This window comes from Arvicola amphibius, chromosome 2, assembly GCF_903992535.2.
Source record: "Arvicola amphibius chromosome 2, mArvAmp1.2, whole genome shotgun sequence".
Classification (NCBI taxonomy): Eukaryota; Metazoa; Chordata; class Mammalia; order Rodentia; family Cricetidae; genus Arvicola; species Arvicola amphibius.
The window spans coordinates 163434610-163459283 of record NC_052048.2 but is presented as its reverse complement, the minus strand read 5'-3'; the positions used below and the strand labels follow the sequence as shown (position 1 = coordinate 163459283).

The window sequence follows — 24674 nt, the reverse complement described above, 5'->3', positions numbered from 1 at the left end:
TTGAAAGTCAATATATCTATATTCAAGCTGACATTGGTGCAATGGGATGGTAATTAATTCTGCAGTCAAACTACACTAAAGTTTTGTCAGAAGTGATTACACTTTGACATTTATAAGACAGTAATGAAGAAGTAGTATTAATGCTTTTAGTGATCTAGTGAGATCCTCAATTGCTGGTCAGAAACAAAGAATGGTTAAGTTTTGTCAATTCTCACATTCCATCAAAGTTTGTGATTTTCTCCTGAAGGATGTTAACTTGGATCTAACCTTGTACCTTTTGCTTCTTTTATTGTTGTAACAATATCTCCACTAATTTTCATTTTTTGTTAATAGAAATTATACCCCCACATGGTTACTAGATATGTAGATAAAATAAAATTTCTGGGATAATAACATATGGTCTCTGAGATCACATATATATGTGTATTGATACACATAATATAAATATATCTATCATATACATGTATATCTGTATATTAAATATTTCATTTACACACATATATATAATGCTAGATGAACTTTTTCTTGAATAAGTGAAGTTTATATTAATATTGAATTTCGGTTCAAATCTCTTACATACCTTGAAGAAAAAGACTGTATCAGTTTAGGAACTATATCAAATTAATATTTCACTTCAGTGCCATACACTGGCATTAACTATGAACAAAATTATCGCAAATTTAAATTAGATAATTTAAAGCATATCATATTAAATGGAATATAAATAAAACCTTAAAGTCGACTGTCATTAGTTCTCTGTCATTTCTATAAAGTTATCGAGCAGAAAAAACAGGTTGGTCTTTGTAATCCAAAGTTGATAGGAAGCAAAATGTTTCTTAATTGGAATTTCTCCAATAAAAAATAAACAAACAGAGCTATGTGAATATGAAAAGGGACCACGGAGGATAAAACATGAGTCCACATTCATTCGTTGCTGATAAAAACTGAACACCAGAGATGCTGAACACTAGCAATGCTCTCCGTGGATCTTAAAGAAAACTGTTCTGAAGGAGATCTCTGCAATGTCCCTCAGAAAGTGAGCCAGATTTTCTCTAAAGCATATCTAGATCAAGAAAGTACATGTAAGCAGGTAGTACTATAAATTCAATTTTCATTCCCACAACATACCATCAGTCACCTTAGTCACAGCGGATAATACATAGTAATGATGGAGATGAGAAAGAAGAAACTTTTGTTCAAATTCATGTATCTAGATTCTTTGTTTCAGCCAAATTTTTTTTGTAGTATAAAACATCAATAAATCTACCTAACAATTTTTAAATACCCTCTTGCTGGGATAGTATATACATTTCACACCCAGCAAAATGGCAGCTCACAGTTGGTCTGGTGTAACAGACATGTAAATATTCATTTAAGTCCATTTCTAAAGATCCGTTGTGATATGTAAAGCAAATTTTCTCTTAATTGGTCTGAAACTATAAAAGGTTAAAAAAATCTTCATGGAAGCCTTCCTGGATTCCTTATAAAGGCTTATGATAGCAAGCGCTTGCCTCGTTGTTAGGGCGCCTTGGCTCTGTACTCGCAGTCAGCCTACCATTGTAAACACATCTTTTTGATGTTTCTGCCAACATCCTGGCAACAAAGCAGTGCAATTTCAAATGAGCTAATTAACTTAATTGTTGATGAAGCATGAAACAGTTCAATTCACCCTGTTAGCAGCACCATGACAACATGAGAGGCTCAGCCTGCAAAGTTCTGCATCTCCATAAACCTGTCTGCAGCTCCCTGCTCACTCTTCCCTGTACCAGCAGTGTGCGCAGAGACATCATTCATGAAAAGGGAATCTTCTCATCTGCAGAAGAACCCTTGAGGAAGCTTTGAAACTAAAATATTGTGGGCAGATACAAAGGATGCCTAAGATGTGATTTTATGCTGGAGGACTTAAAAGATCTATTTTCCAAACACACCATCATAAATGGCAAAAGGTCCCAACATGAGTGAACTCTGAAATGTAGCTGTTTCTTCACATGTTAGACATCCCTGATCTTCACTGGTGATTCTTGTTATTAAAAGCTATTACTGAAAGAAGGCATACAAAGACTGCCACCTTAAATGAACCTACAAATATGGCTATATTATTTCATTTAAAGATACTCTACACTTATTCAAATATTACATGAAACTATTACTAGAGATTTCAATTTTCAGAGAATGTTCTTTTACAAACCTGTCTCATTGATTTAAAGCCTTCCAATAATTGGCAAAATACTTTCACAAAAAGATGAAAATGACCTATCAACATTCTTAGTCTGATGTTTCCAATCCACTTGTCGAAACAAACTGAAAACTCAGTGTGTTCTAGAATGGATCCATCTTTCCATTCTTCCTTTATCTTTATTTATTTATTTTTGTTTATTTGACAGCAGTGTACCAAAACTCCCACACAATCTGCTTCCCTGCCCCATGAAAAATTGAAAACCTACTTCAAAAACTGTCCAAAATCTTCACAAATGCTTTCACAGCCTGGCCACTTGCAAACTCCATGGCCGTAGAGCGTGTGGGAGGCGCCAGTCTCCTCATGTGACGAGCTGCAGCAAGAGAACACAGCGTCAGATTCATCGCAGAAAGCCATAATCACTGCAGGCTGCTAGCGCCTGTCAGGTTACGATCAGTGACAAACAGGTCAAAACAGGTCAATTCAGCTCAGAGCAGTCAGAAAAATTTAATCGTTCTATTGAATAGTTCAACTGCCAAGGCTAGATGATGTTCCAATTAGACGAGAAATAGAGCCAAAGATGACTGCTAATAAAGGCTGGAAACTACGAGAACTGTATAATATCATATGCTAATCCTGCCATATGACCTTCCTGTAACATTTTACCTCTAAATAAAAAAATATACAACCTTACGTTATGGAGTGGGGAAAGTGTATTTTAATGAAAGCCACATGAAAAATCGTGACAATATTTTTGAAATGCTTCTTTCAAAAGCAATACAAACGTTAGAATCTTTTAAACTAATATTCATGTGTAAACTACACACACACACACACACACACACACACACACACACACACCCCAATATTCCTAGTAGCTACAGCTGATTTGAAAAAATCCTGCTTTGGAACAGTATCTATTCACAATATCCTTACATAATTATGGCAGGCCTTTAATGAGTGGGTATTATATCAGATAGAGAGATCCTAGAAAAACTAACCTATTTCTGAAGTATATAATCATCAAATTAATCTCAATTAAAACAACAGCATGAAAGCATCCAGAGGCATAGCATTCTGCAATAAAAAGCAACATGAAAACCCACGTGGGCTCAGAAGATTGCCAGGAACAGCACCATACTTTGGTCTTCTATTTTATCAGTACTGTTGTTACTTTTACACTTCTTCAGAAAAAAAAATACATCAAAGTATTTTCTACATTTAGGCAAATATGCCATTACATGACCGAACATTATCAGGTCCACTCCATGTTCATTTGGGAGCAGAGTAGTCTAAGTGTTTAAACCATTTTCAATATAAACTTCTGTACCTAATCTTCAAGTTTTAAAGCAACTTTTAATTTTTTAGATTATACACTTTATGTAAGTTATTTGACAAGACTTGATTTGATTTGGAAGTGATGTGCTTAAGCCGGTGGATTAAGTTGTGAAAAAAAATACCTGGACGCTCCTTTTGGAAGGGCAGTTTTAACACAGCTAAGATGAAACACTAAGTTGGGAAGTTAGTTCGCACAATGCAATACAAGTGGCAAAAGTCAATTGATTTTCCTGTATGCATTTTCACTTAAATTTATTTTAAAAATAATCAATATGTATTGCTTTGGGTATATTTACTAATTCCATCATACCACAACAATAAAAAGGCAACTCTGATCATTCATATTCTGGATTATATAATGTTCAGCTGTTTTTTAATTTCTAAGTACAGGTTTGAAATATGAATTAAGAGAATATGCATGTATGCCCAAACTTTTAATTACTGGAATTCAAAATTTTTTGTTTAAAATGGTAAACTGTTGTCCATAACTCTTGACTTAATTCACAATATGCTATTCAAAATATAGCAATACAATCATTCCTTGCACACTCAGGGAAAACTTAATTTCTTTAGGCACGCTCCCCTACAATATCTAGTATACTGGTGACATTTAAAATTTTTTATAGCTTAAAAAAATAAAAGGTCAGCAGTAATGATTTCTCCTTCACTTGCTCTAAATACATTCTTTTGTTTCTGTTAGTGTAAACTCTCGCTCTAGCTTTGGTGGAGATGAGATGCGGCTGCCAGGAGAGAGGGCAGGAGATGAGGCTTACCTGTCCCGCCTTGCATTCAGGACTGAAGACTGTCCGTTCACTATGGAGTGATGAGTTATTGGTGGTGACGCCTTGGAAGTGGTGGAGGAGGTAGTCGAGGAGGAGTTGTTCGTGGTGAGGTCTAGCCCTCCGTGTTTAATGCCATTGTCTTCCATGGTGTGGACTCCTGTCACTTCTTTCCACAGCTGCTGAATCTCGGCAGGGCTTAGGCCAGCTAGGAAAGAAAAGGAAGCCCCACTGATGTAGCAGTAACAATTGACTGTGACGGCCACAGGTTTTCGAAAAGGATGACTGCCATCACCAACATTAATACATGATTTAAAAAAAAATACTCTTGTAGCAAATGTTTTTATAGCAAATGAAAGTTATTTAAAATTAACAATTTGAAAAGTGTTGGGAAATACATGGTTAGTTAAAAAATGCTATATATGTTCTATGCAAAAATTAGATATTCAGACTTGATTTGCAGCTTATTACTATTAGTAGTAGTAGTAAGGAAATGAAAGAAACTTTATAAATAACATACCAAAAGAAATGAAAAGCCAAGAAAACAAGCAGATCAAAATTAAATAATAAACATTCAGAGTTGGTGGGGCATGGAGAAGGAGCAGGAGAGAGAGTGAGACAGACAGAGAGAGAGAGAGAGAGAGAGAGAGAGAGAGAGAGACAGACAGACAGACAGACAGGGACAGAGAAATTTAGCAATTATCTGGGCATAGTAATCTTTCTCACAGAGGACAACTATGCAATTGAATTTCAATTTAGGTCCTGAACAAACAATATGATTACCTCCGTGGTTCATTTAAGTAGGTAATATCTAAATCTCTCCTTCAGTTATTACTGGTTAATAGAAAACTCAACTTCTCACTTTAAACCATTTCCAGGATCAGATTATTTATGTTTACCGCATACACAAGAGTGGAAATAGAATGGCTTAGCATGGGCCTTAGATTTTGGTTATTATCTGGAAGAGATACTTTGAAATATAGTAAACGACTGTGGCTTACAAAAAGTACTTCCATACATCGTCTGGGATAACAAAGCTTAAACACATTAAAATTGCAATCAAATTTATCCCCCATCTGTAACCCAAATATTATCTTCAACTGATAATCATCTGCAATGAAAAATTAGTTTTATTCAAAGGTACTCACTCTCACATGGAAACAAACCACTCTTAAGGGAAGACCCCATGCCCAGCAGTAGATGGCTTATTCAAAACAAACCCAATGGCATCTTTGGATGTTCTTTGCCTCCTAATGTTGTGTCAGAACATTGAGTGTGTGTGTGTGGTGTGTGTGTGTGTTTGTGTGTGTTTGCAGATGCACAAGTGCAACTACACACTTTTCTTATACTTTTTCTTTGGCTTTTTATCTTATGTTTGCTTTTTTTGTACCATTGTAATTTGTTTTATCTTATTTTACATTGTTTTGTTTTGTTATTAATCCTTAGAGGCTTGTTTGTTTTCTAACCAAGAACAGAAAGGTTCAGGATCTGGATGAGAGCAGGGAAGATGGAGAAACTTGGGGGAGTTGGACGAGGGAAAACCATAATTAGAATATAGTGTATGAAAACATATAATTTCAATAAAAGATAAATAAAAACAAATCTAGGCAGACTGACTTAAGTGAGTTTGTCATTAAAATACTTTATTAAGAAAATATCAAAGTAACTAAATAAAAGTCTAGTTCAGGAAGTGAAGCTACAATTTTAATTATTGTCATTTATTGAAAACATAATATATTCTGAAGCATCACCAAATGATTTATATTCCTGCATTAAGTGAACCTCCTTAGAGGTCAAGAATCACAGTTTACGAGCACAAGGTTCACTCGCCAATGGCCCTTAGTTCCAAACACTGTGTTCTGCAATACTATACGAGTCTATCTCTAGTATCAAATAGAGGGTCACTGAATAATGAGCATGCCAACCAATGAATATCTACACCAGAGACTGTAGTGAGGGCCATCTATCAAAGAATGGGTGGAGAAGCGTTCATAGGAGGAAGAAGGAAAAGTAGAGCAAGATAATAGAGATGCAAGGGAGAAGAGTGAGCACTCTTCTCTTTAGCCATGTGTATGAAGTAGTCACTGGTCTACAGTGATAAAAGGCCAGGAGCCAGAATTCTTCCTGACCCAGTTGTAACTTCTTGCCAAGTTATACTTCACAGTGGTAAGACTAAATTGCTTTGTATATGACAAGTTCAGATCTCATTAGTTTACCTAAAACTATCATTTTGGTAGTTCTGGATTCTTAATATTTCAAGATATGGTCTGAGATAATAGGAAAATTAGGATAATATGGTTTTTTAAAGCTTTTTTTAAAAAATAATTTATATTTTGGCTTTTAAAAGTGTTTTCCTAGTGGTATATAGCTTTTTGTTGTGTGGGAAACTTTTACATGAAAGCCATTAACTGTTGCTTTAATGGTAACATTAACACAGAATCATGAACCTTTTTGACCATAACTTTTTATGACCTGTCTGACCGTGGTAGGCATCCTGAGGACATAACCCCAGAAGGAAAGTCTTTCCTTTTCAGCATCTACATGCCTTCTGTACATCACACTGCTGCCTTTCTGTCCCATCTCCTGACTGTAGCATAGACCGACACCATAATTTAATGGTTTCCTCTCATTTCCACTGGACTTGAATTGTATGAATTGGTTCTTCACATAGAAGCCATAAATGATCTATTTCAAGATAAATTAGGTTGTGTAAACTCTCAGGCAAAGAACCCCAGGAGTCTTTTTGAATGGTTAGATACAAAGTGAAAACAATCAAAGAAATCAAACAAACAAACAAACCAAAACTTAACCCTTACTGTGGCTGACAGTGCTGCTTTTCTTTCTTCTCTCGCCTGACCTCAGCTATTACCCTCGCCATATTTCTTAACATTGTGGCCATCTGCTGCGTTTCCAATGCTTCAAAGGTTCATTCATGTTTCCGCCTCTGCCCTGGCTGTTCCCTGAGCACAGATATTCTCACTGAGGATATTCCCAAGGTGGTCTTCTTCTCTTCACTTAGCTTGAAAAGTAACCCCTCAGAGAGCTGTTGGCCACTGCAGCAACCAGTGTGCTCCTCCTCCTTGCCTTCCACCATTCCTTGAGTTCTGGACTACTTTTACTGAAAGAATATTAATTTAGTTTTGGAAATCAGGCAAGGACAGCTCTGTCCACGAAGCTGTCTTTTCCTGTCTGTCTCTCATTCTATTTTCCTCTTCTCTCAGGCCATCTCATTATCATAGTGTCACTACAAAAGTCTGTTTGACAAACAAGATGAGAATTTTCTTTTCTGTCATGTTCCATACAGGGCCTAGTATGTGCTCAGTAAAGACAGTTGTCTGGGTTTGCAATGGAGTAATACAGCTCTTGAAGACCTGTGGATTGTCACACTGAAGTTTGCTTGCCTTTAAAGGGTATCCTATGTTCAAGCATTGTTAGCTGTATGGTCAATGTCTAACGAGTTTCAGGTGGTACTGGTGAATTCTGATGCACATCAAGTCACTAAGAACACCTAGCATACATACTAATGGCAATACTTTGAGAGACTACAATAGTTAAAGATGCTTTTAATATTTAGTTTATGAGATTTGTTAGTCATTTGGTTAATATTAGTATTCACTTGATTTTGAATGATTTTCAGGGTACTATTTATTTGTATAGACCGTATTGATATCCCATGCAAGGAAAAGGGGACAAATGCTAGATACTAAGGTAGGACATCGAAAAGATTTGATGACTAACCTGCTTACCACTCAAGTAGAGTTTACTAGTGAAATCAGAGAAAAAAAAAATGGCTTTCAATATTAGAGAGAAGAGGCACAGAATAATATAAGTAAAGAATGAATGATTACCTAAAGAACTGGCATACTACATAGTCTCGCGATATTCAAAAGAAAATTCCATGGCCTGACCACGGGTCACAGCAGTGAACCACAGTTGTGGAGCCAGGAGTCAGATTTACGCTTCACAGTGATTCCAGAGTCCATATCACTCTGAGGTGAACTACAGAAGAGAAGCTATTACCATGCTTTTGAGACAAAATTGTCCCAGCTAACAATTGCTTAAATGCTTCTTGATGAACACAAAACAATGTATGAATATTAAGCCACTAGCAAGTCAGTTTTTTACTGTATAGTGATTTATGAGTTTGGAGGTCTTAAGGTTATTTTTCCCAACTGAAACACAAAATTCTGTTAGACTGTGCTCTGCTGATTCACAGTCCTCCAGCCCTGTTTCCCAAGGGTTCGACAGAAACGTAATGTAAGATTCATGATCCAAGTGATATAATTCTGCAATGTCAAGAAACAAAGAAAACGGAATTCTTTTTTTAAAACCTCAATGTTTCCCAAAATTATTTGAGAAAAATGATAAACTCATTCTGCAATTATATTAATTTTTAATATTAGGTAAATGTTTAATCCCTATAACTGATACGTAGCCCATGTCCCCAAACACAGGTGTTCTATTTGGCATCGCCAGGTGAGCATGCCAGGTCTTTCAAACCTTGACTGTTCTTAACTGAGTTTCCTGGTGCAGAACCATTCTTCTGCTAAAACATGCCTCCTTCAGTTTTACTTATCAGGTATTTTGTTGCTTTGTTTTGTGTTGTTTTGTTGTTTGTATGACAGCCATAGCTGTTTTGGAACTAGCTCTTGAAGACCAGGCTGGCCTCAAATGCACAAAGATGGGCCTACCTCTGCTTCCCCAATGCTGGGATTAGTGGTGTGTGCTGCCACATGCACCCAGTATTAATTATCAGTATTAGCCAAAATTCCATACTGTTCTATGCACCCACTGCTCTAAAAACATCTACAGAAAATTAATACGCAGTACCTCAATCCATATTTACTAGTCTTTTTAAAAATGTGTTGAGGTTCTGGGTCCCCACTGGGGGACACTAAGGCATAGTTTAGTTAAGTGACTGCAGATGTGGTACAAGCACCTGGGACGCTCTCCCTCATTTTCCGTATGACTACTCAGCACTTCTTCCCGGACACTCTGCCTAAATGTTCATCTGTTCTGTTTTCTTTAGTTGGGAGAGATTTTTTTTAATTTAGTTAGAACATTAGTGTCCTGGCAAATATATTCTTGGAAGAAGCAGGGTAGAATATTAAAGAATAATAGTCAAAGTTTATCTTACATGAAGATTATACAGTTTCTTCGAACCTATGTCAAAGGCACAAATTAGTTTCAAAAATCTTTATTACTGGGGAATTTTAAAAGTTCATAAACGTTGGGAAAGGTTCTATTTTTAAATGATGGTTTAAGCGATGGCTTGAACTTGGTTCCTAATTACTGTCTGTCATACAAATAAACATTGGGAAATGTCTTATCAAGGTTCAAGTCAACACAAGATGAATCATTAAGTGAGAAGCTTATCATATAGCAGAAAAAGCAATTCCATGTTAATCCTTTGCTCCTTAATTCTGAGTTTATGGAGCAAATACAGGGCACCAAGAATTGTGCTAGGAGTTAAATACAATCTGATTAACTTGACGTGAACACACACATGTCAGTGGTTGTTCTTATAAATATTATATTTTATATTATTTTACATTAAAAGAAATGTGTGTTTAGTATCGTTTCTTCTATGTACAGGAGTTAATTTTTAAATGTGAGCTAATGTTCTAAGGGCTGAGGAAATGGCTAAGTTGATCACTGCATGCACAACATGAGCAGGACTCACTTGGGATTTGGTCCACTGTTCACATGTAAAAAGTCAAGTTATAGTCTGGAATGAAGGCTCAGTAGATAAGGTATGATTGCTTGTTAATCAAGCATGAGAACCTGAGTTCAAATCCCCAGAATAAACATCAAAAGCCCAGTATGATTACACATGTCTGAAACATAAGCACTGTGGGAGGTAGAGACAGGAGGATGACTAGGGCTTATTTGTCATTAGTCAGTTAAAAATATTTTCTTAAGAGAATATTCTAGAGAACGATAGGGCAAGGTCCTTGGTATCCACCTCTGGCCTCCAAGTATGAATATGATTGTAAACACACACATGTGCACACACATAAACACACACACGCACACAGAGAGCTGGGCATGGGAGTACATTGTTTATTTGTAACCCCAGAATTGAGGAGTCAGAATAGAAGAACGAGGTGGATCCCTGAAACTCACAGGCCAGCCAGCCTAGCAGAATCACTGAGCTCTTTGTTCAGGGAGATTGTCTCAAAAAAAAATTATATATATATGTATATATAATATATATATCATGTATATGTATATTAATAATATGTATATATATGTATATATACATATATATATGGAAGAAGACACTAGAATAATAATAAAGACACTAGAAATAGCCCTTTGACTTTCATGTGCTTTTGTACACATGTGCATAGACACACACACGTATTCTTTCACCTGTACATATTCACATGCAGATACATGTAGCATGTATATGTTCATACATACCAATACACAAAGGCATTAGGATACAGTGTAAGTCTACTAAGAATATTAAATTAATTAAATTTTATTTAATGGTACTCTGCAAATATCTGGGGTTACTTATGTAAGTAATAAATGGTGGAAATATGTGGATCATTCATAGTATATTAAAGTCGATATTCAACATTGAATTGAGATATTTCTGTGTACTTTCAACTTTTCAGTCTTAATGCTTACAGTTTGAAAAAGTGTCACGCGTGCCCGCCATAAGAACTGCTGCACAGAGGTGTCTACAGCAGCAGAGTCAATGCTCCACCAGTCCTGACTGCTTATTCACAGTTTCCTCCCCCAGAAGACAGATAAATGTCTGAAGTATATCTGAGAGATCTATGGATTTGCTTAGATTCAACCAAACAAAATATAGTGTCATGTGTATTAAAACCACTTACTAGTGTTACACTCATCTTTCATATGCTTGTATCATCACAGGCGCCTCAATTTTCCACTTTGTCAAAATGTCAAATTCCAAATTATAAAATATAGGTATTTATTAAAGATTAAGTTCCAAGATAAATATCTCTGCTAGTTCATACAGGCTCTCTCTCTCTCTTCTCTCTCTCTCTCTCTCTCTCTCTCTCTCTCTCTCTCTCTCTCTCCTCTCTCTCTTCCTCTCTCCTCTCTCTCTTCTCTCTCTCTTCTCTCTCTCTCTCGATATAATTTATAATTACCTATTCAATTTAAATATACAGTGTAGCTTTATAATCCAAAATTGTTTTTGAGTTTTCCAGTCGAAGATTAAAAATCTGTCAAGCAAAATATTTCTATGGTTTCTGAATTAGATGGAACAAAACACACTTTAGACTGGGTTCTCACTTGGTTTTGCTTATCATGTGTGAAGTTGAATCTCAACATCAAAATATACTAACCAAATACATAAATTTATATTAAAGTAACACATGCTAGTTTCTCAGTCAATTCCATAACAATTCAAAATATGATATAACTTAATATCAATCTTTCTTATTTATGTTTCTTAATTAAATATACCCTGTCATCCTCTATGCATTTAATTATTTGCAAGATATTTTCTGTGAACAAAACAATTGCAAGCAACCGTTTTCTTTTTCCCTCTCTTTTTTTCTTTTTGTTTTCTAGTATTCACTATGTACTAAGCTGACTTTGCATTTGTGTGGATATCACAGATATCCACCTACCTTTGCTTCATGCGTGCTTTTATTAGAGGTATGGGACTTCATGGCAAAGTTTATTCTGGAACTAATAGAAGGATATTTAAATTTTAAGTAATTGAAAAGAATTTTGATACATTAATCTCCAAATAAAAATCATTTTGTATTTGGATAATAATTCTGCATGGTGTGTATTGCTTATATATTTTCTACTGTTCTTATGTTTAAACCTAACTCACATCTGACTACGACCTAAAAAGCACATAAACACGGTTAAGTGAAAGATCTAAGATTCTAGGTGTGACATAGGCAGGTCAAATAGCGACTTTGGCTCAATACTGAGCTAACTACTATCTTGAGCTCATTTCTATCTCATCACAAAGCCATTATTATATTTTATTTCAAAAAATTTCATTTTCTTACTCTAAGCATACTTACCCTAAGCGTAGCTGGTTCTACCAGGTATCAGTTCAAGACAGTGCTGTCTAAAATCCATAATGTTATGTTTGTTTGTTTAGATTGTTCACTGAAATCTTACATCTAAAATAACTTATATACTTATAGAATAAGTGACGTGGAGTGAAATAAAACATTTGCCACACTTTTCTGTCCATATAAAGTAGTAATACCTTTCAAGATTCTAAGGAAATGTTTGAAACTATGGGTAGCACCAAAACCTCTAATTTGATGCCTTCAGCACCTTAACTAAGCACTTACCACTCATTGTTGCTTGAGGTTTTGCTGCATGAGTTGTGATAGGAAGATTACTTATCAGGGTTTCTTAGATAGAACATTCATTTTCATAGTAAATCTCAGCAACTTGAAAGCATGATTTTTACAGCTCACTAGTACAAACTTCAGCTTTTTTTCCTTATAGGAGACTACTCGGCATTTCTGTCAGGGTATCTGAATCATCAACAACCCTTCTCTTGTGTGTTAGGTCCATTAATAATTAAAACAAGGGTATAGAAAACACAAGTATTAAGATTTCAAACAAGTCTGATACTGAGAAGGATGAAGTGAATGGGGAGGGTAGAATAGACGTGGATGCTCTCTAGATACTCTTGGCAAAAGTTTGGTTAACATCCCAGTAGGGTGAAATAAAAAAATTGTGAAATATCATCATATCTTCAGATGCTAAACAATTCAAAATTTATTATTTCTTTCTGGAGTTCCTTATTTAATATTTCTTCTGGAATACAGTTAACCTCAAGTCACTAAAAGTAAGGAAAGGGAAATTTTGAGTAAAGTCAAAGTGACCCCGTGAAAATATTGTGTTCTGAAAGTAAATTTTATCTGATGCTAAAAACCTCCAGAAATGGAAAATTCTTGCACAGTTTCTTCTTGCTAACAAGTAGTCCATGGCATCAGTTCAGTACACAACACTGCTCAACGCAGTTATTCATTTAGAAGCATATTGCTCACATGTTAGAGTTTTATAATCAGTATACTTGAGATTGATTCACAAGTTCATTATTTTTATTTGATGTCAGTTACCTGCTGTCACTCCTTCTACAGACAAACTATGTACATATTTAGAGATGTTAATTTAGCATCTATTTTACATTAAAATTCAGTATTATAATACTATTTGTGGCTTAATGTTTAAAATTTCAAAGAGTTCATGTTAAAATTATGTGATATATTATATAACTTTAGCAAGAAAGTTCTACAAATCTATTCTGTCAGAATTATAAAGTGCTATTTCTGATATTTATACACATTTTATATAGTTTCAGAAGTTATAATTTAAAGTAGCCAGAGGAATTTGTGTTAAATCATGGAGATAAATAAATTATGTCATATTTTTGAAGACATAATGAGAACATCATCCATCATTGTACAGTAATCCCATTTGGTTTTCATGTGATTACTATTCATGGGCAATCAATCAACAAACCAAAAGCTTAATGCAAGATGAACTGAAACACTGATAATGAAAGTATTAAAATGATTTTACCTGAAATAAAGAGTAGCTAAGACCGATGACTTGGGGCTTATACTATCTAAAAAATGCTTCTTTGCTTTTTAGTCAGTCTGATGTTTAGGTTTCTAACAAAACGGCACCTCAGATATCATATGATATCATAGCCGCCTCTCAGGAAGGATGCCCTGTAGATAGAAAAGTCTGAAATGCTGGATATATGTGTGTGTGTGTGTGTGTGTGTGTGTGTACTGTATATATGTATATATAGAGAGATATAGATATAGATAGATAGAAAGAGAAGGTTGAGTAATATATTATATATATATTAAATAATCCTTAAGAGTAACAGTTAATGTCCTGTTAATACTACACAAACAGTTATTGGTCTATATTTTTAGTGGCAAATGCTTTGAAATAAGTCTGTACATGCTCAGAAAAACCAATCTTATCCCAAAATATTTTATTATAGTTGGTTGACTCTGTGGATATGGACTCTTATGTCATGATACCCACGGTTTAGGAAGGTGGAGCATTCCTTTTCCCATGACTGCTTGATTTGAAACAAAGTCGGCCTGCGTTTGAATGGAGGGTCTCAAAAAGAATAGTTTTCACATTCAATAATTAGTGAAAACTATGACGAGGGTTGCTCATAGCTGAAGCAGCCAGTATGGTCGATGAAGGCTTAGACACCTGAATTTGACCTACACTGAAGGGGTTAATGTTCAGATAAACAAGAATGTTGACCACAGAAGTCACTGAGGTTTTAGCCCGCGATTGTTCAATCCCATTACTTCTCCTTCATCAGTGGGGAATTGGTGGGGGAGGTCCTTCTGTCTATGTGTTGCTTTTATTGGTTAATGAATAAAGAAACTGCTTTTGGGCCTAGAGCAGAGCAGATCAGAGCTAGGTGGGGAAAACTAAAAACAGTGATTTAATTAATATAGGTTTTTTTTCTTGGTATGTTTTTGTATGGTTATTTTGGGCTGAGCAGCCAGGAACAAACAAGTGGCCTCCTACAACAGGAAATGTTTTTGTGGCTTTATGTTTCTTTCTTAACTATAGATTTTCTTTGAAGATATTGGTGCTTGTGCTTGTAATTCCAGCATTAGCAAGGCTGAGGCAGAAGGATTGCTCATGAGTTCATGGCTAGGCTGTGCTACCCAGTGAAGTTTAGGTCACTATGGACTACAGAGGAAAACCCTGTACAACAACAAAAAAAGTTAATAAATAAGTAAAATTTCTGCACAATCTAGGCTTTGCTTTTAGAACCCTCATTTTCCCAAATTTCTTCATTATGTGTATTTTAGTTTTCATATGTCCTGTGAACAATAAAAGTAGGAAAAAAGTAAAAAATAATTCTATACAAAACGAGCTCAGAATAAGAGCAATTTTCACTTGAAAATTACTATAATGATTATACAACAATAGTGTCCCTTGCTTAATGAGAATTTGACTAGCGTTGGAAAAATTCAGCTGAAAAAATTATTTTAAACAAGAGTTACACTTTCTCAAAAAATTAGAAAGACTATACTACAATAAAATTATGATAAATCATGATTTACTTTTGAAGAGATTCTAAATGAAGATTTGTTTAACTTTTATGAAATTAAAAGAAACAAAAAGATGAACTTATTGCTTCTATTTGGGTATATTTCTATCAACCAGCTTTTATCAAGAAAGTCCATGCTTGTATTCAGTTAATATATAAGTGTCTTTTGTAATTCTTATTTCCATTTGTCCTATGATTTTATTATTTTCTAAAGAACCATAATTCATGATTAGAATTTTTATTTCTATGATAATACTGAATTTATTCTACTTCTTTCTAGAATAAGTCTGAAGATTGGGTCTATGCCTAGACTTTCTTTCAATAAATAAACTTTGTTTTTCTGGATGTCCCAGGGATGCTCGAGACAAATGAATTTGATCTCAAGTTAAACAAAAGAGGAAATTCTCGGGAAAGCTACAAAAAAGTAATGGTAATTTGACGAATAAAAGAAAATATATATGGTAATACTATTAATTTCATTGGCTATCAAACAGTGGTCACACACAAGGTAAATACAGGATTTCACTTGTCTAACTTAGTATCAAATTGTTCTTGCTTTTCTTGGGTATGTTCTACAGAGACCATAAGACATGTGGCAAATGCTGCTATAAAATAAACTCCTTCATGACAGATACAGTGAAGTTGAATTAAGGTTCACTTGTGTAAACAAGCTTTGTCACAACAAAATACAAATTAAAATAGCCATTCACAAACATTAACAACACGTGAGCTTTGCCTTAAATGGGAATTTTAGCCATTGATTATCTTTCTTAAATTTCTTTCCCCAAGGTTGAGAACAGCATACATATATAAATACATTAGAATACACTCAGCTGTAGCTTATATAGAAGATCAAATTAGAATATGGTCAACAGCATTTAAAACTCTAATTTGCATTGTCTGTAGAGGGAATTTCAAGAAATGCTATCACTGCAGTCTTATGACATAGGCTGGGCTTCCCACACCAGAGTTGGCACTTGCTCTATAGATGTCCAGAGCTGCTCTATTCTTTGTGATTTCAGTGCCAAAGTTGGGAACCTGTGTTTTCATCAGCTGTCCACCAAAGCTCATTATCAGCCCATGGTAAATGGAGTTCAGCCACCCTTCCTGCGTCATCCATTTCCTTGCAGATCACCCTGCATATTCAGTGGTGCTTCAACTGTATTGTCTTACATTATTCTTGCCCATAAAGCTAATAAACTTACTCTTATTATTTAACAAAATACTTGAGATAGTTCCACTATGTACTTGAAAGCAGTGTGTGGTAGAATTTCTGAGACTATAGCAAATATGTCATGTGACCATCGAAGCAGTCAGTCTTCAGTTATCAATGTGAAGGACATAAGCCAAAGTAACTCAAGGTATAGGGTATATATACAAGAGCATGGAATGGGAGAAATCAGGGGAGCAGGAATGAAGGATCTGCAGCGTGTCCGCTATACCTTGAGGCAGCGACTGGACAGGGAGGGCCGCTTGGCCTGGTGGGATGGAGATGAGGCCCTGACGCTGAAGGCTGAGCAGATGCTGCTGCTGCTGCAGTTGCTGCATTTGGAGAAGCTGCTGTTGGAAGACAAGCTGCTGAGCGGCCAACTGCTGCTGTTGCTGCTGCTGCTGCTGCTGCTGCTGCTGTTGCTGTTGCTGTGGGTGTCAGAAAACCCGAGCCAGTCAACAGCAGAGAATACGGTGCGCGTAAACCACTCTCACACACACAAAGGCATGCTCCTTTCCTCGCCCAGATGTCTTCTGCAGCATTCCATGGTCAAAGTCCAGAAGCTAAGTGTGAGCAGCTTCTAGGTATTCAGCTGCCTGCTTCTTGGAAGTTAAACAGCTTCCCTGAACTTGGTTCGAGGAACCAAGGAACTTGCAGTAATGGTACTGAGCAAAGATTAGAGACCGACTCTAGCAAACCACCTCAGCGGAGATGATTGGATGTTTATTTAGACAAATTGACTAACACTCGAGAGAAGTGATTAACTCCCACAATACTCTAACTTTTCCCCAACTTCGTAAGTTTGGTGTGTGGAGGTTCACGGATGTGGTCTCTGGTGATCTATTAGCAAATTTAGATGGAGCTACAGGACAGGCATGTTAGTTCTCTCTCTTTCTCTCTCTCTCTTTCTTTCTTTTGAATATATTAAAGGCAGGATTATGTGCAAGACAAAAAAAGTGCCCTTATTATAAAGAAACGTCTAACTTCCAGTTTTGTGAGGCATTACAAGACAAACCAGAGTTCTTTGGACTCGGGAGGGTAGGCGATGGCAGTCACACTTGAGAGGAAGACAAGCTGTGTGGAAGACCTTTCCTTTTTAGTTTGGGGAAAACAGAAACTTCTGATGCGCTCACTGGAAAACAGACTGCATAATGGAGCAAGTCATGTGGATTGCCCAAAGCCTCTGAGAAATAAGGGAGCAATTTCTATTCTGTAGTTGATGGCTGTCTGAAATTCTATTCACAAATCCAAACAGAAACAAACCCTCAGGAGGTCAAAACTGTTTCCTGTACGTTTGCATAAGGGGCAGCTTGGAGACAACAGCCCTGATACCTGCTGATCAATTGAACTACTTCAACATGTTTTGTTTGGATTATGTTTATATTTGATGCAGTTTGCTGACAAGCGCAGGCCAGGCCTGAGAAGCCAGCTTGTCAGTTTGATTTATGAGCATATCAAACGGTAACTTTCTACTCACCACTCCAAACCTACCCTAGCAGTTCATTAATCAGGGGCCTGCGACTTTGAAATCTGTGCTCAACCACTTTTTTCTCTTCGTCTCCCTGCCCCCAACAATGGGCTAAATTTGCATGCATGGTCTCTGAGCTGTGCAACTGAGAAAAATAACGTTCCCTCACCAACTTGGATTCTCAGTGAATACAAGATTATCAGTACTCTGTCCACCACACAGCTTGCTCTTTGTACACTGTGATTCATTAGTGACATTAGACGACAGTCAGCAACGGATTGTGACTCTCAAGTCCCGTGCTACAAAAAAGGAGAGCACGAGAGTCTCACTGTCAGTGTTATTAAGCTCAGTAACAATACAGAACACTGCATCTTTGACAGCAAGAGCCTTGTTAGAGGGAGATCTGAGACGATCCTCACCTCGCAAAGTACCTTCTCAAGCCCATGCTATTAGATATCAATGAGATAACTAGATCCTACCTCTTTCGCTTGCTTGCCAGGATGCTGCTGTTGTTGCTGCTGCTGCTGCTGTTGCTGCTGCTGCTGTTGTTGCTGCTGCTGCTGTTGCTGCTGCTGCTGCTGTTGCTGCTGCTGCTGTTGCTGCTGCTGCAAAAGCTGAAGATGTAACTGCTCTTGCTGTTTCTTGTAAAACTCTTGTAGTTGTTGCTGAATAAACCATTTTGACTTTAATAAATAAAGGCAAAAGTTTCATGTATCATCAATGTCCTAAACTCTACTAGCCTGACACATGGTAGAGTGGTCATTAAGATACACCTCACCGCCCACCCTTCCCAAAAAAAATTGCATTGGATTTAAAGAGACAGCGCTACATACTTTTTTTCCCAAGGCAGCTCTGAAAATTTCCAATCCAGAATCCAAACAATCCTAAACAAAAGGGTATAGAAAATCTGTATTCTAAAGGCCAGAATCAAAGTGAATACTCTAAATGACTACATCTGAAGTCCTATGAAGACCTAAGAATGGGCTGTGCTCTGCCCCTTAGAAGGATCAAGCATCACCGCCACCAAAGTAGGATAAAAACAGCTTCATCTATCAGAGGTTTTAACACAATGTCATGTTAGAAATCTATGTAACTTGTAGGCCCAATCAGAGGCAATAGCAAAGCTACTTACTAACTAACAACTCTGGTAAAACACTTTATTTTCACCACAGAAGCAAGTATCACCTTCTGAATCTATTTATAGATACTCAAGTCTTCAGTAAGCTTCACTGTAGGCTCATTGTTTGTATTACCACAAAAACGAACTTGCTCTTATCTGTCCAGTTTTATTCTAATAAGCAGATTCCTCTTTTTCAAGTGATGACTATACCTCGGGAAAGAAAGCTTGGGTGCAGCTTTTAGCAAGCGTTGTGTGCAAAGTGGCCTTTTCCTGTTTATTGGAACTTAAGCGGGGGTTGCTAATGTGTTGGCGATTTAAAAAACAACAATTCTGTGGTATGTTGGTACCCTCCTTGGCAAACCTAAAAGTAAATGTACCTAAGAACCTGAATAATCAAATAAAAATTCATCTGTTTTCAACTTGCTCTTCTTTCTGCTCCTATTCTAGATTTAGGTACAGTCGAGGAGAATGAGCAACTTAAGTCCTCTCAGGCAGCTTTGCAGGCCAATGTGATATTTCTGTTCTCACATGCTGCTAAGTTGCTTCTGTATTGGAGACCACACTACGTAATAAGCTCACCACACTGCCAGCAGCATGTTTCCCCTTCAGCAGGACTAGAACACCAGAGCAGGTAACATACATTACCTGCTGTAGCATCACTGCCTGCTGCTGCTGGAGGAGGGCTTGGAGCTGCTGAGGAGACAGGACCTGCTGCTGAAGAATCTGTTGCATCTGCTGAGGGGTGATCACCTGGGGAGTCATCATGGCCACTGACACGGGGACCTTGCATGGAGAGAGAGGGAAAAGGCTGTCACAATCCAGTGCCTGCTGGTCTTTGCACAATGGTATGACGTTGTTTTTAAGCTATTTAGCACCACGGGCCCAAAATGGTATCCATTTTTCTGTTGTATGACTTTGTCTTCCTTTGAAAAGAATTTTCCAGAAGCAGCAGCTTTCACCAGGCTCCCACTTGAAGTTCCATGGCTCAAATGACTTGCACAAAGGAGTTGGAACTCCGGACAATAGAGGAGAAAATAAATAATTTTGTGGCAGTGGTCTCAGAAGTTTATCATTGAGTTTCTTTTCAAGGTCTCATTGCTGTAACTGAAAACCTTTTGAAATATTTTAAGCATATCATTAAAATAAAAAAGCTAAATAATTAAAATTATCCATAAGAATAACTGATATTTATAGCTGTACAAAGCATATATATAGAACATACTTATAGAACTTAATCATAATTCAAAATTATATGCAAATTTATAATACTTATAAATACATATACTGAATGAAATGGGTGAGTAGGTGAAGTTGCTGGTTTCCCAACCCAACTATTGGAGTTTTTTCCAGAACCTGGAAAAAAAGAATTAACACCTACAAGTTGTCCTCTGACCTCCAAGTGAGTGCCATGACACACACATACACACACACACACACACACACACACACATGCACGCACACACAGAGGCACACACACACATAGCATAGCATAAATAAATGTAAATTAAAAAGATAAAATTTAACAATAAATGTAAATAAATAAGTGACTGTAGTAACTAATATAAGAGTTTTGCTAGATATGAATTTAATATAGATGAAAATATCTGAGGATACTAGTTCACTAAAAGCCTGAATAATAAAGCTAATAGTCTAGTATTTTCCTTAAAAATTTTCTTATGACAAGAAATTAAAGTTATACTAGAAAGTCCAGAAATCTAAAGATTACTCAAAGAGTTTCCAATGGATTTATAACAAAACGAAAACATTTTGTTTAAACTTCCTTCTCACTTCTTTATTTTTCTGAAAGAGGAAAGGTAGGATGTGGGAGGCAGAGGAAGATACCTGGAGAAAAGAAGGAAGGGAAGAAAATAGAGGATAAGCAAAAACATTGGGGAGAACATTCTAGAGAAAGAAAAGACTTCTGGAGGAACAGGAGAAGGATAGCAGAGAAACACAGGAAAGGCTTGGTCCTCTGAGGAGCATGCGCAGAGCAGTGTGAGACGCTCTGCTCCAATCAGCTCCCATCAAAGGACACGTCACCTGGCCGCCTGCAGCCTTGGGAAAATATTCATATTGCTTTCCAACAAAACAAACAAACAATCTACTTTTACTGTAAAGAAAAGCTAGTATTTACATAAAGAATTTCTTTAGAACATGTTTATGGGACAAACTATCTTTGAAAACAGAAAAAGATTACTAGGCACAGTTCACAATTTATTCTAATGGTAATTTTTATGTGGCTCAAATTTTCCTGACACTTGCCAATAAAAAAATTGAGAAATTATCAGTGAAAAAGTGGCTGCATTTGGAAATAAAAAGAAAGAAAAGAGTTTCAGGGTCAATTTTCTCTACTTCAAACAAAACAAACAAGCAAACAAAAAATAGTTACATTTTTAACACTAAAAAATAGCTATGTCTCCTATTTTTCCATAATGATATAGAAATACAGAGAATTTGATTTAATTTTCTAACGTGAGAAAAACAAAGGGCCAAAAGCAATTCAGCGATTTTCAAAAATATTTCTAAATTTAAATATGGTTATTTATATGGATTATTATCTATCAATTCATCATAGTCAGTATCAGCCTGAATATGTGGTGTAAAGTCAGTCAATTTGAGATTAAGAAAGGAAAATCAGGAGCTGTAGGCCTCAGCCAGGGCCCGTCTTTATAAATAAGAGTAACTAATCACACTATGTATTTCTGAAAGCTTGGTTATTTAAAAAGTTAAAAAGCTGTGAGTTTAATCACTTGTTCTTTGATAAACAAATAGAATTATTAAAATAAGTATATATATATATATTTCATATATATATACATGAAAAATTCAAGCTACAGAACTGTGTCCTTTTCAATAATCATTCACTTCTTGTCTCTCCCAGATGTGAGGAGGAAATTAGCAATTGAGGGGCAGAGGGATACACGGTAGAGTTTCATTTCAAGAGTGCCAGTGTTGATAGATTAGAAGGAAGACAGCAGAAAGAATGAAAATAAAGCAGGAAGGAAGGAAGAGGAAGGGGGCATGTTCATATGGAACACACATGTCTACTCATAGCTACCTTTGTGTGAATGTGCACCGTCTGGAAAGGTGGTCAGTTCTTGAGAATCTTACTGTCTTTCTTTTGTGACAGTCTCTTGTTACTGTTCAGTAGTCGCTTGATTATCTCTTTTCACTTAAGTGTCTATATTTCCAACTAAACGTGCTCTGTGCATAACTCTCACAAGTGAACTTTCTAGGGCAAACCTATAAGTGAAGGCCTGTCAGAGTATTCCAAAGCTTGCACTTAGGTTCCAGCTGCTACATAAGATAGGATGTTGTAGTCCCAATCTATTGTGACTGACTTAGTATTTGGCCAAAGTAAACTGCTGTCATTACAATTCTGAAGCTTATCAGTCAGTTCTCTCACTATGCAGAACAATTTAATTTTATTTTTAAGCCTGTAAAGATTTGTGAGTGCCTATGGCACAAATGTGTCTGCCACATCATGGCCATGCTGAAGTTACAGTAGCACAGCTCACACGTATGTGGCACCTTCACATTGTAATCAGACTCTGGCCTTCTCTGAAAAACTACCATCTGAAATAGATAAAAAGATTTTGTAAAGATAAGCCAACTAACACACAACTAATTGAACTCTCTTCTTCCCTAAATATATACCAAAATCCATCATAAAGGTCATAATAGAGATAGGAAAACATATCTCAAGGATTTCTAATATTTATGAAAGCTGATACTATCATCTAAATCCATATATAAACAGACACACACAATAAAAAAAACCAAACATCCAACAAACTAAGCAACCAAAGAATTGTGACTATCAATTTTATTTTGTATTTAGACTTCTCAGTATCCTTATGTAAATTTATATAATTTTCAAAATTTAAAATGTCTCCATGATTAATTTTACATGACTCAATTTCTGTATTATCTTTTTTACAGTTCACTTGCTATAGGACTGTGTGTTTTTGCCACCAGGACTAACCTAGGAATTCACTGACATGAAATAAGAGCAATTCCTTAAGTATATATAAAAATTTTGCTACTACGCTATCCATTAATATTCAGAAAAACAATATCAGATTTAAAAAGGTCTGAATTAACACATAGCTTTGGATAATGCCAGAGGAATTCATGTAGCTTTTCAGCTTAGTGTTAAATGACCATCACATTTTCTACTAGCTATAAAACTTGATGCATGCCAACATTCCATTGACTGACCAGTATTTAGATGTGTGGCAGAGGTGAGGAGGGAATTCTAGGACACTTTCTGACAGAGAGGCAAAACAAAGTCCAATGGGCATACCTCAGTGGGTGTTCCAGTAAATACTGATGTTGCTAGTCAAGATCTTTGTGAGTTAAGGAATGTAAACAGCCCACATATCTGGGGACATTTCCCCTCCTCTCTTACCTTGTGCTTACTCTATTGGCAGGTCTAAAACTTCCTGAGATATACCAAAAATGGAATCCCATTTATCTTTATTTTGTCATCAGATAAATTAAGAAAAAATCTTAATGCTTTGATCTGCATACCAACAACTACTAGATAAGTGAAAACCAAGATATGGTTGTGAACACTGATGAGAGTCGAAAAATTCTGAGATTGTCTTGAGATGAATCAAATGTTAAAAGGGAAGGTATAGGCATTATTCTCCGACAGGTAGGCAATAACTTTAGGTTACTTAAAAGCACATATACGATAAATATATTTGTGTATTTTAGTGCTCCTCTTTGAAGGGGCCAGAGAGCTATTTGGACAGAGACACTGCCAAGACCATGTCTCTCTTCAAATGAATCTAAAAAGTGAGCGTGGAAGTCATAAAAATGCATGCAAAAATTGTTTGACAAAATCATCCTGCCTTATTGCAACCGAGTTTAATAGCAGCATTTCTGGAAGTGTTGGGTTAGCACATTAAGTGCATCACTTAATTAAACATCCCAATTATGTGTGGGTGATTGAAAAGGTTTTCAGCATGATGTCAGTCCAATTCTTTAATAAATGGGAGATGGAAAATGTAGTCCCAACGTGTAGATGAGATTTACAGTGGAAATCATCACGTCTGTGTTAGAGTGTCCACTACCTACTAGCTCACGGGGCCTTTATTGTCTGCTTCAGATATTCAGACAAAGGGAGTCTGACCTGTCTGCCTCAGCACTTTCAAAACATGCAAAGACTTGTGTAATCAATGCAAAACAATATTCACATTACAGTTCTGTTCCGATCATAATAAATGAGGGTAGGCAATGTCTGATTTCTCCTTCTTGATCAATGCTTTCTGTTCTCTCCTGATTTACATGTGCAGGCTACTGCCACATAAGAAACGATCACACCGAATTGACAGGCTTGGTCCAGCTTCCAGGCGTGGTTGCAGGTATAATGTCTGTTATAATAATAGCTTTCCAAAACCTTTGGTTTTGGGGTATTCAAAAGAGCTGACAATGAGCTGAGGGGTATTTGCAAGCTTTTATCAAGTCCTGAGCAGAGTGTTTAAAGAGATCTGGGACGGACAGTGCGTAT

At 36.4% G+C, this 24674-nt stretch overlaps 1 protein-coding gene across 1 annotated transcript in view; it reads right to left on the bottom strand.

The window, feature by feature from the left end:
* Foxp2 (forkhead box P2) overlaps positions 1 to 24674 on the bottom strand; it is a 508049-nt gene that overhangs the window by 42281 nt on the left and 441094 nt on the right. The window contains 6 exon segments of the mRNA XM_038318756.1: positions 2445 to 2549; positions 4288 to 4501; positions 16801 to 16996; positions 17901 to 17903; positions 18516 to 18701; positions 19802 to 19939. Of these exon segments, the coding sequence (XP_038174684.1) occupies positions 2445 to 2549; positions 4288 to 4501; positions 16801 to 16996; positions 17901 to 17903; positions 18516 to 18701; positions 19802 to 19939 (842 nt within the window).